This window comes from Gobio gobio (genome assembly GCF_949357685.1).
Source record: "Gobio gobio genome assembly, chromosome: 2".
In the NCBI taxonomy this organism is placed as follows: domain Eukaryota; kingdom Metazoa; phylum Chordata; class Actinopteri; order Cypriniformes; family Gobionidae; genus Gobio; species Gobio gobio.
In genome coordinates, this window is record NC_137098.1 from 46,180,890 (window position 1) to 46,194,035 (window position 13,146).

Here is a 13,146-nt window from a genome sequence, read left to right on the forward strand (position 1 = left end):
GACACCGAGAGTGTGGAGGAGAGAGTGAAAGTTTTGACAGTGACATTGTCGGCTGATCTGCTGAGGACACAGAGAGGTAGGCACTGTTTCATGTTTTTTATGTTTTAAGATATAGGCATATAACGCGACTAAAATCATGCATTCGTTTATTTATATAAATTAACAAATTAATCGTTACTAATATTTCAAGGCCTGTTTCGAAACTTCACTCGGTCATTATAAGTGTCATGTAATGGTGTGATTTTCTCCGGTCTGATGCCAGATATTTATCGTACATCTCTTTTGTTTTTGTCAGATACAGATCTGTAAATAAATGTAGGCTATAAAGCAGTTGCTGCTGAAATGGACTATCATGAAGTTGAATTAGTTTCACGATAAGTCCTAGTTGGCGTATGATGTAAAATTATACAGCAATAGAATATAATGCACCAAACAAGTTATTGCCATAGTGACACATTTTCATCTGTAGCCTATAAAAAACTTAACTCTGCACTTATAGAAAGTTTATTAAGGCTGTATATATTTTATAAGAGTGAGAAGGGTTTTGTTGAAGAGCTTATCTTTGCCTAGATATCTCAGTGAGATATGAGTCTAAGTGTTTCACTATTATATTAGTGCTCAGTAATATGGACTTAATCCATAGGGAAGAATGGGGAAGGGTGAGACAGTATTTGCTTAACTATAGATGGTTCACCCCCAAATTAAAAGTATGCCCATAATTTATTTGCCCTCGTGTCATTCCAAACATGTTTGACTTTCTTTCTTCCGTGGAACACGAGAGGAGAAGTTTTGAAGAATGTTTATGCTGCTCTCTACAATACTATTCAAGTAAAAGGTGACCATATAAGGACAAAATCACTATAAACAAAGTCCATAATGCATTATATTCCGAGTATGTCTATATTCTTATATTATATTCTGCTATTGTTTGTGGTCATATGATTGTGAGGAAGACATTTTAGTCTGTTATTCCTTGAAAATCTTGCTTCAGACGCAGAAGTGTTCCCCATTTACCTACTTTACATTGAAAAGATCTGCGGTCTATTGTAAATAATTGCTTATGTGTTCCATGGAAGAAAGAAAGACATGAAAGGGTGAATATGATCACACATTTGAATTCATCAATACAATTTTGCGTGAACTGTTCCTCTATGCAATTGAACTTTCCCATTGGTTCGCATATGTTGACCTTTACCATGAAGTAGGGACAAATCTGAACATAATTATAAAATAAATGATTCAAAAAAAGAAAAACAATTAATATTAATCTAACATGTTCACATATTTTGGCAGATTTTACGCACAAAAAACGATTAATGTGTCCCTCACATTCACAGAAAGCTATATCCTTCCTAAATATTTAATCACCTAACAAAAATTGTACACAGTTTGCTAGATACACAGGGTGCTCATCTTTCACTCCAACTCATTTTACCCCACATTCCCAATGGCCAGAATGAATTGCAAGTTTCACTTACACTGTTTGTGGTTGTGATCCACTCACTATAAGCAATGTCACAGTTTTGCAAATGGCGGTTTCTCAAGTTTCATTGAAATGTAGACCTTTGTAGTAGAAAAATATGTTGAGTGCGCTAACATTTGCACTGATATTGTTCAGCTGAGGTTGAGCTTTACATGCCATTGAAATAAACACAGTCTGTGTTGTTTTTATACATGGATTTACTCCAGAAGTAAATTAGGTGCCGTGGGTGTTGTCTTGTCATGCTTTGAAGCAGAGATCTTTTCTTTAGACTCAAATTCTTTGATAGAACAAGTGCTCTACATTTTGCCTGTCAACCCAGTATTAGGTATGATAAATGTCAAGCCCTTTCTCTACAGTAACTCAAGGCTGTAATTTAACAGAGGCAAGAGAAGCCAAACTACCAGGCCAGCAGAAATGTGATTTATTGTGCTGGACATACCCTGAACTTGACACTTAGATTGGTATGGCAGTTAAAAATCGTAGTTTGTATCTGTTTTAGCTTGCATTCCCAGACGAGAGCTTTCAGCATTCATTAAGTTATTAACCAGAACATGAGTGGATGACACACTTACATCCTGTAAAATTAGACTGATTTCTCTGTTTGATGCGGAGCTTTCATGGAAAATATCATTGGATGAGTGCAGTTGATCCTCTGTATCTCATGTGTTGCCTTGTGTCAGTGTGTATCAATGAATGTTCACACCTATCTGTGAGCGGTGAAATGGAGCGTAAGTCTGTGTGTGTGTGTTTTACCTTTACGTGCATCATGGTGTGTGTGTGTGTATGTGTGAACAAGCCTCTTTTTGTCTGTGGGTTTGGATGAAGACCTCTTCCTCTCCTCCTGTCTGAGTATGGTCAGGTTGCAGTGTAGGTGTGAATGTGGCACCTGTGTGCTGTAATCCTGCTGTGTGGGCTTCCCATGCTCCATCGGTCAAAGAGGCTCAGCCTTCATCACTGACACACACAAGGCCCTGGAGTTCAAGCCATCGCCATCTGATCGCCATCCATTCTGCCAATGCATGTCAATTACCGCTGCACATTTCTGCATTATGTGAAAAGAGTATGTCCGAATTCACAGTATTCATAAAGTAGGCAAAAGGTACCAGGATTACCTACTTCCAGCGAGATTCTAAAGTGTGCGTCCAATGGACACTTTACTATCCCATGAGGCCACGGGAGAGGATTTGTGAATGGGAATGAAGCAATTCAACTGATGCTGGTAGGTCAAATGACAATGACAGCATGACAGACTCGTATTACATTCATACTACACACATTTATGCTATGTAGAACTTACTCAGATAGAATGCCATTTTCGATGCCAGTGATTCATTTGTGTAGCCTAGAAATCTAGACGCACCCTAGCGGCAGCAGATCTGATTTGTCTAGCAACTCTCCGTTGGCTTGCGAGCTGGAAAAACCAAACTCTGGTCAGGCCAATCACATCGTGTATAGAGTCGGTGGGTGGGCTTAACATAAAGACGGCAGAGTTGCGTTGGTTCCGCGTGCTACTTATAAACAAAGAAGCTGGCGAAACAGCTGTTTTTCGAATCGGCTTTGGCCGCGACTCTGGAAGACTTGGAGTTAAGCTTTTCTTTGAGAAAAGAACAAAAAACGTCACTAAAGTCATTCTTAAAAAAGGAAGATGTGTTCGGAGTTTTGCCGACTGGATAGGGCGAAAGTTTAATCTATCAACTAGCTCCGCTTCACCTTCTTCGTTGCTCTGGTTGGTTGTAGCGCTATCCTATTGCGTGCAGAGGGAATTTGAAAGACAACAGTTTATCCTGCCCCTCAAATTGAGCCCTGCCAATGGTGTGTTCCCAGACCCAACATCTTGATGTGGGTCTGGCTTGTCAGGCTATCATTTGTGAGTTTGACTGATCTGACTGCACTCACAACAACTCACAGTCTCAAGTTAATCAACCACTTTTGATCTTGTCCGTCTCAATATGAGCCTCCTAATAATTCAGGCAGACTGAACTTTAACCTATTTAAGCTGTATCCTATCTGTTTGATACTACTGTATCTCTCTATTTAATCATGTATGTTGAACAGGTGGATGTTATGTTACTCCTCTTTGTCCCTAGTGGGGACAAGTAATCAAAGATTTGCTTCCAGTTAGCTCGGTCATTTGTGGCGTGCTGTGTCTCGCCCCATGTCAGACACATGTCCTTCAAATCTGCCATCACTGTTCGTCTCCATGTTGTTTTAGGTCGACATGGTTTTCTTCTGCCAGGTGGTGTCCATCTCAGAGCAGTCTTGAGATTTGGGCCTAGTCCATTCTGAGAACATGTCCAAGCCATCGGATTCGACGATGTGATCTCAGTGACCATGCTTTGACTATTTGTCCTCCTGTACAGTTCTTCATCGATGATTTTCATAGGCTAGGTATACAACATATCCTCCTGAGGCATCCATTGTGGAAGGCGCTGATCTTGTTCATGTCACCCTTAGTAACCCGCCAGCATTCTGAGTCTTATTGCAGGACTGGTTTGACAAAGCTGTTGTACAGACGTAGCTTTGCTGTATTGCATAGATTTCCAGACGGTCTGGATTCGAATGCACCTTTAGCTTTTCCAAGCCTTGCTTGTATGTCTTTTTGTGCTGCGTTATCCTAGCTGATGAGGCTTCCTAGCTATGTAAAGTTGTTGACATATTCCAATGGTTCATTATTGACAGTGATCGGTGCATTAGGCATGGAATTAATGCACATAACTTTGGTCTTGGATGGGTTGATGTTCAGGCCCATGTCGTGGATGGAGTATGTCAAATATCCAAAATTGACATACTTTTTTTTGGTACATTCATGCAAATAAGTAATATATCTTATCAGGATATCTGTACATTAACTCTACAGGATTTGTTTAATCTGTGTAATCTATCTACCCACTGGATACATCAGCCTCTATTAAAGCCTTTCATGAGCCATCCTGGTCATCTTTGCATCCTCTTTTTTACTCATGTATGTTGTTTCAATGTTTTTACCATCTTCTGTTGTGTCAATAAAAACCTTGATACAAAAGTTCTTTTTTTTTTCTCCTTGAGCTTGAGCTCTTCCTCTGATTTCTCCCTGCTCACTTAATGATGTTTTATTTACAAAGTTCGGGAGGAACATGTTCAAATTGCCTAACCAATTAGCAAGATATGAGGCCTATATATATATAAATAATCAAAAAGAATTAAACCTATGCGTATTTGGCGTGCTATCCGAGGGGAGGGCTCCGAACTCAGAATTTTGGCCGGAACCCAGAGTACTCCCCCCGTATCTATGGTTGTAGATAGTAACCAGGCGAGTGTGAGGAGATATATATATATATATAGCTGGCTCACCTATGTTCCTCAACAGTTTTCTGCATCCCACCAACCTGTCTCCTCACACTCGCCTGGTTACTATCTACAACCATAGATACGGGGGGAGTACTCTAGGTTCCGGCCAAAATTCTGAGTTCGGAGCCCTCCCCTCGGACAGCACGCCAAATACGCATAGGTTTAATTCTTTTTGATTATTTGTAAGTGTGAACTCGTGTGTGAACACTCTTAATATACCATATCATCACCCCTCACTGTATGCTGTGGCGGACCACATCTAATTGTGTCAGAGTTTGTGTGTCTTACTCTCCTCTTCCTCACCAGCTCGCTCGAGAGCTTCAGGTCATCCAGCTTTAATAAAATAAATGGGGTTGGTTGTGGTGGACTTACATTTACCACTGTTTCTCTCTGTGCCTGTTTCAATTGCACACATCTGCCCTGCAGGTGTCTACTCTCCTTCCTCTACCTTACAAGACTGTGGCAGTTATGGGAAACAGGGGCATGTTTCTACATGTGAAAGGCCCCACTGATGAATAGTTGCCTGAGTAGGGGGGAAATTACAGGACAGAGCATTCTTCAGTTGCTAAGGATTGAAGTAAGACTTGTACATTAAATCCTCCCCTGAGTGAGAGTGTTTTCTGAGCTGGTATTTGTCTGTTTGTATTTGCACTTTTCTCCATCCAGTCTGGCATGACAAATCTTAATTCCCTCATTCTAATTCTGTACCTAAGGATATTTTTATATCCTCCTTATGATAAATTGTGAAATACCTGGAAACAGACTTTGAAACAGTATTACACTAATTCCCATCACTATTTATTATACATTTTTGCCTGTTAGCAATGTTAATATTTCCCTTTCATTGCTTCAGTCAGTTTTAAAGAATAGTTGGAATGTGGTAGATGTGCATCATTAGGTAAAGTGTAAATCCAGCAATGGTTGAGGTAAATTCAAACAGTAAGCATTGAGAGAACAGATGTTCTGCTATAATTCATATGTACAGCACATTTAATAGTCCATTCAGGACCATTCAGCCTGACCATTGCTGCAGAAGGTATGTATGCTAGATTATTTAAAGAGGTGCTGGATTTGATCCAATTGATTTAAAAAAAAGTGGCAGGCCCAAAAACAATAAAAAAGACCAATTTGTGTTGAAAGTTCTAGATGTGTTATGAACATTCAACATTCACTTTAACACAGTAAAGTTCTTCTCTTTCCTTCTCGATCCAGCAGTCCACTACTTGAGTCAGTATGAATGGTCCCTTCAGTCCCAGGCGGGAACCAGGACCTGACCTCTCCTGTCTGCACCAGTACAACGAGTGGCTGGCATCTAGGCATGAGTTCAGTCTCCTGCCCATGAAAGAAGATCTGGCCATCTGGATAAACGGAATGCTCGGTAAGAAAATATAAGTATTCATATTTGCATACGCATTAGTGATTACTGATTTGTGAACTGAAGACCTTAAAGAGTTCATCCAAACATGAAAATTCTGTCATCATTTACTCACCGCCATGTGGTTGCTTTATTTCTTATGTGGATAGCTAAAAAGATATTTTCAAGAATGCTTGTAACCGATTTGGTCACCATCGACTTCCAGGGTATTGAGACATTTCTCGAAAAAATACACTGGCTGGGCTTAATCTTTAGGGCAACATTGAGTCTTTTACAACAACCATAAATTGCGTTTGGCAGTTCAACACATGGAAACTTTTAACTAAAGTGTGTCAAGGAAAGTTGTGAATATGAAATTATAGCCATCTCTGGTCACCAATAGGCCCACTTATTTTATTATTAGTCATGGTGCCTTGTGCTTCCCAAATGCAATATTCAGTATATGTTTTGCATTTCAGCTTTACTGCAGTATCTTCTGACTAACAAGAACTCAAGGTTACCCTTTTCCCATTCCCATTGCTTGGTGTCAGTACAAAGGATAAAACCTTATTTACACAGATCAAATCTTGATTAAATCCTGCAAAAGTCAACAGATATGGATTATTCCATGTCTGCCCATCAGATCAGGAATATCATGGTGTTTACAGATAATATAATTCTTTAAATTCCTCTGCATCTTGGATCAATTGTACATGCCCTGATGGGACCTTTAAAGAGGAATTGCCTAAATCAAACAGACCAGGATATGAGCGTCTTATACGAGTCCCTGCGTGTCTTGACCTTTGTTGTCAGAACCTCCTAAGACAACTGAGGGCTGAAGAGGCTTGATAAAAACAAAACACAACATGTAAAGAGATCAAAAAAGCACAAAACCCTTTAGCCAACAGGCTGGTGGTACTTAAAAAACTGTCAAGACACAACAACCTGAGAAATGAGATTAGAAGGGAAGATTCTAATCTAATGAGATTAGACTCCCACATCAGAGTTGTGTTTCTCTGATTAACACACATTCTCCCTCAACTCTTCCTGTTCCTGTTGATCTCGGGGCAGCATTATGGCTCTGTGGTTGACGGACAGCAGGAGATCTCTTTGCTTTACTCACACATTTCTCTCTCACTCTGAGCTAATGATCGTCCCCAGTCATTCTGCACAAATCCTTCTGTTTTTGTTGTGGTTTCCCTCCGCCGTTACCTCCTGTATTCCCCCTCCCCAGGCCCCCCACTCCCCCTTCACCGTGATGGTTAAGCTCCGGTACCACTGCTGTGTCTGAATCTGTATGTACTTAACACCCAGGCCTCAGGAATGTGTCTGCACAGCCGTGAGAATCTCAGAGCGAGTGTACTTAGAGGATTTTTGGGGGGCATCTTCAAGTCGCCTTAGGTACTGAAAACAGATAAATAAAAGATGGAGGAGAGGATATGTAAGGAAGGTAAAACAACAGTCATGAAACTTGTACTGTACTGTGTGTACGCCTTAGTGTCACTAATACTATGCATTTGACAGCTACCAGTTCATCCCAGTGCCTAACCTCCCTCTTTAGTACTAGAAGCCTGTTGATCATTCCTTATCTCTCTCTTAATTGCTTCCTGTACAGGTTTGGATATAACAGTGGATAACTTAATGGACAGACTAGACAATGGTGTCGTCCTGTGTCAGCTTGCAGAAGCGCTACAGGAGAAAATGATTCTGGCCAGCAATGACAAGGTGCTCAAATTAAGAGGAGTTTGATCCTAAGCTAAGCTTAATCTTAAAATGTCCTTAAAATCCCCAGAGGACTTATAGAGAATTACTATCACTTGTAAATTTTAGGACACGTTTAGTTGTGCAATTTTTGAACAATATATGTTATTTGAAAATAGTGCAGCCTAATAGAGGGACAACTATATGTTGTGCTATTTTATACTGTAAAATATTCAAATGAGCACATAATAAGCTAACCAGAGTTACGATTCAGTTGGTTTCTTTTGCGTTCATAGCCCTTTACTCGGCGTGTGATTCGATGGCGGCCTGATGCAGCCTCTGGATCGTTCTTTGCTCGGGACAATACAGCTAACTTTCTGTACTGGTGCCGTAAAATTGGGGTGGAGCCATCACATCTGTTTGAGTCTGAAGATCTTGGTGAGTATTTCAAAACAGCAGCAGATTTAGCTTGTGAATATACTGTCTTTGTGATTAAGCTGACTAGGTTCTTTGGTTTCAATACAAGTGGCATGTGCTTGTACGTCTGAGATGATTCGCCAACAATCCTGAGAAATCTGGACACATTTTCAGCACAAAAAGATCAATGTTTTCCAGAGGCGGACAGTAATGAAGTATTTTTACATTCTACTCAAGTACATATTTCAAGTATATGTAGTTTATTTATAGTTTTTCTTTGAAAAACTTTTACTTCACTACATTCCAAAAGCATAATGTCGTACTTTTTACTCCACTACATTTCATAAATTAAAGTTGTTGTTTTTTTTTACCTTTAATACTTAATTACATTAAAAATGTTGTACTTTCTTACGTAAACTTTGAATAACTTTTACTTGAGTAAAAGTATACAGCACTACATTTTTAATGTAAATAAGTATTAAATCATATTCAATATGAAACGTAGTGCAGTAAAAATTACAATATTATGTTTTGGAATGTTGTGAAGTAAAAGTTTTCCAAAGAAGGACACTGATGAAGTACATATACATGAAAAATAAAATTACTCGGAAAGTAAAAATACTTTTTGTTTTCTTTGCCTACTTTTACACTCATGAGATCATTAAAGGGATAGTTCACCAAAAAAAGAGAAGAAAGTTCTGCCATCATTTACTCACCCTCATGTCGTTTCAAACCTGTAAGACTTAATAAAAGGGTGAACCAAACCTTTAAGTGAGATGTCCAGTTAGAATGAGTGTCACTTCCTCTGTCTGTGTGTCTATGCAGGCTGCTGTCCTGTGGGGCTGTGGCCCTAAAGAACTGCTGAATAGCCAAGCAGTATCAATATCTGTGTCACTTTACTGTTCACGGCGTCACACCCTTGGCCCCTGCTGTCCATCACTGAGTGATGAATAATGGAGAGAAAGAGAAGGAAGTAGAATTGAAAGGACAGTAGGTCAGGGGCAAAATGGGGAATGGAAAAATAGGGGTCAAAGATAGAGAATACAATACAATAATAGTGAAAAGGAAAAAGAATGCACATTGAAAGGTTTTGAGAGGATAGATAAAATAATGCAGCATGAGCTAGTGTTTAATAACTGCTATAAAAGGAACAAAACCCTTTTCTAAGTCTTTTAGCTCTGGGAGTTTTACAGGTTTACAGGTCATATTACATGAAGAGAGGGCTGAAATACCATAGTCTTAAAACCTGAGGGACATTTGTAGTGACATAACCAGTGTGTCGATCCAACTTTGTGTCTGTGATTTTTAAAGAGTCCCACAGTTGACTTTTGTATGTGCACATCAGCAGTATTGGGAAGGTTACTTTGGAAATGTAATAGGTTACAGATTACAAGTTATCCTATTTAAAATGTAATAAGTAGTGTAACTATTTCATTTACTTTATTAAAGAAATATAACTGGTTACATTTGATTACTTTACTAATTTCCAGCATTTTTATCACTCGTCATGGTGGCAACTCTCAGACAGCGGCAGTGTGGATTGATGTAATTGGCTGACGTGGTGCGCTGCAAATTCAAACAACAGAACCAATCAGAAGCATCAGAATAGCATTTACTAAACAGCCTTTAAATGGCAGGAGGCATTGTGCACATCAAAAACAGGCAAAGCAACGAATTAATATTATTCAACATGTGTTTTATGTGTATTATTCAGATGTAACCCACTTTGTAATCATTAACATTTTCATAAGTAACTTTAATTTAATTACACATTTTTTTCTCAGTACCTGTTACAGATTACAGTTACATCAGTGGTGTGCAGTGGTGTTCTGAAATGAGCTATATACATATATATAGAGATTTTATTTCACCAAGCTGATTGCTCACAAAAAAAATCAGTCATCATGTTGTCAGGCCATTTCAAGTTTGATTTTGACATGACAAAGCAGTGATATCCCATTAACTCATAATGTTGTTCTTTCAGACCAATTCGCAAACGCACTCGAAAACAAGAGGCTGTGATTTATCTCACGAACCAATCATATCCAATCATAGCGCGATGGAGGCATTGCCTCCTCTTATGTGACTTTACCCCATTCATTCTCAATTACCCCCTAAACCCACCGCATGCTCAAGGGGCTCAGGGGAGGCAAGACAGATGCAGCGTCCCACTGTAACTTTAAAAAGAAAAATAATATTTGCGCTGTTTTATTTGAGTTTTCTCATCCAATTTTTGGAGGAGGCACTGCCTCCCTTGCCTCCTCAGAGGAAACGCCCTTGGTGCACATTCCTGCCTGTTTAAATCTATTTCACTGCTTGACAAATTAATATACATTTTCCAAATTGAGAAAGATAACATTCTGTGTTTATTTTAAAAACCTCAAACCAGTGTACATTGATGCCCAATAATTAGGACTGTATATCTATCCAACATTTATCATAGCTTTCAAAATGAGGCTATTTTGGATTTAGCTATTGTTTCTTTGTTTTCATAAGGATTCACACATTCAAACCTTGGCAGAATGTAAGGGAGACAGATTCCTGTTTTCATTCTTGTTGATACAAGTTTCAACATCTTTTTTTCCACAAAATGAGCTTCTTTTCAACTTTTTCCACTGCACAACAAAGATATCACTATGTCAGTGCAAACACTACAAAGTTTGTTTTGTGTCTGCATTGCAAAGGCTGAATAATGGGCTGGGAAGCTCATGCAGACGTCTTTTAATGACTTAGTTAGAGCATGAAAATGCTCTGCAGTGTTTAGTTTGGCTATTGTCTCATTAAGACATGTCAAAGCCTTTTTACTCAGTATTTTTGTCTTTTCCAGTAAAATATCTAAACATCCTTAAAGCAAGATACATTTATTTCTTTATTTATATAGCGCTTTAGACAATACATATTGTTTCAAAGCAGCTTTACAGTGATAACAGGGAAATTATGCATTTTTGCTGTTGTTCAGCTGAAGTCAGTTCAGTGTTGATTCAGTTCCGTTGTAAAGATCCTCAATTATTAAATTAGTTCATTTAATCTATAAAACAGTAAAAAAGAAAAAGATGTCATCGTCCAGCTCAGTTCAGTTCTCATAGAACATTAGAATATTGTTCAATATTTAGTGTCCCCAACTAAAAAAAGCCAGAGGCGACAGAAAATGTAATTTTGAAGCAGTTTCTTTTCAGAGAAATCATACTCAAATTTAGTGAGATGAAATTAGTGAGAAAAGTATTTGCCAAGGGGGTAAGAAATAATAATTTATAATAAATTAAGACAAATTGTCAAAATGTTTTTTTTTTTTTTTTTTTTTTTAAATATAGTTTTGTTTTTATATTATACAGTCAAACCAAAAATTATTCATACACCAATAATAATTTTTTACTAGTGGGTGCAGGACACTAGTTCATTTATGTAAGTGAGGATAGCAAAATAAAGTAAACTGTGACATTATCCCCAAAAATCCTTGATACATTGGACTACCAGTGAATTGATACAAACTTGGGACCAAAATGATTCAGACACTTTGACCTGACCATGTTTTGCTTAAGCGTTTTTTCTTTAATCGCTAATGCAAACTTTTACACCACAGACTGAACAAAAATAAGCATTGTTTGGTAATAAGTTGACCTAAATTGGTATTATCTAATTGTGTATTTAAATTTAACAGCTGATTGGTTGATTGTAATCCATTACATGCCTTTCTATCAAAGTTATCTGACATTATCGAGATGAATTTGTTCTGACACAGTTTAACTTTTCATATTTGAGTTCTTGTCATATTGTATTGCCATTTTCTGAACTATAGCGAATAAACTGTGATAATGTGAGAAAATGTTGAAGGTGTCTGAATAAATTTAGGTTTGACTGTATGTTAATAATATGCTACTCAAATAAATGTATCTTGTTTTAAGGGTGTATAGAAATTTTGAAATAAAATTTGAGTAAGATATCTTTTTCTTACTTATTAATAAGTAAGATAAAGATTTTTCCCAGTGAGATTCTAGAAGAAAAAAAACCCACAGAGGCTTCTTCAGTCATCGTCATTCTCTTTGCATGGATATGATAATGTTATTTGAGAGAGTGTAATGTTATTTTGCTGAATAGACATATCAAATGTCTTTTCGCTTTGAGAATCTTTGTATGTGACCATCAAAGCTCGGTCTTGTCCATTGTTACGCCCAGGGTACAGTATATGTTTGTTTCAAACATGCTGACATCATAAGACTCTGAGGATTTTGTTGTGTGCATATGACAATGTATGTCTTCCACCAGTTCTTCAGAAGCATCCTAGGGATGTGTGCTTGTGTCTCATGCAACTTGGCAGAATTGCTTCGAGGTGAGTTCTTTTGATCCTTTACAGTCTTTTACTATCACATGTCCTCATCATATTTTCCTCTCTCAGTCACAGCTGAATAAACGTTCTCCCTCAGGTATGGCATTGAGCCGCCTGCGCTGGTCAAGCTTGAGAGAGAGATTGAGAAAGAGGAAGAAGAGTCTCTGTCACCATCCATGTTCTTTGCCTCTCCTCTGCCATCTCCCTCCACCCCACCTGTTTTTTTCCCTCCTGATCCAGAGCCTCCTGCAATCTCAACCCCCCCACCCACCTCTCCTCCATCCCCTCCTCTGGCCCCTACCCCTCCCCCAGAGTCCACGTCCATCTTTTCTGACTCAAACACCCAATCGGAACCTCAGCAAACTTCACCAACTACACCATCACCCATCAAAACACCCGTCAAATCAACGCCACCCTCTCTGAAAAACGGCCTTGCTAAGACTAAAGGGAAAAAGAGCAGCAGTGACCTTCTGGATGAGATTGTGAGTACTTTCATATGCCGTTTCCCAATCCTTGGCATACTGGTGTGTGACTTCATGC

The 13,146-nt window shown here is 38.6% G+C and overlaps 1 protein-coding gene across 3 annotated transcripts in view; it reads left to right on the plus strand.

The window, feature by feature from the left end:
• gas2b (growth arrest-specific 2b) overlaps nucleotides 1-13,146 on the plus strand; it is a 21,890-nt gene continuing 8,744 nt past the window's right edge. Inside the window, exons 1-7 of one of the 3 annotated variants that reach the window (XM_079840898.1) lie at nucleotides 1-76; nucleotides 5,237-5,387; nucleotides 6,023-6,188; nucleotides 7,780-7,889; nucleotides 8,162-8,303; nucleotides 12,546-12,609; nucleotides 12,704-13,088. In XM_079840898.1, the coding sequence (XP_079697024.1) occupies nucleotides 6,044-6,188; nucleotides 7,780-7,889; nucleotides 8,162-8,303; nucleotides 12,546-12,609; nucleotides 12,704-13,088 (846 nt within the window). In that variant the 5' untranslated portion in view covers nucleotides 1-76; nucleotides 5,237-5,387; nucleotides 6,023-6,043. The remainder of the gene's footprint in view (nucleotides 77-5,236; nucleotides 5,388-6,022; nucleotides 6,189-7,779; nucleotides 7,890-8,161; nucleotides 8,304-12,545; nucleotides 12,610-12,703; nucleotides 13,089-13,146) is intronic. The other 2 variants (XM_079840900.1, XM_079840899.1) reach the window with 2 other exon arrangements.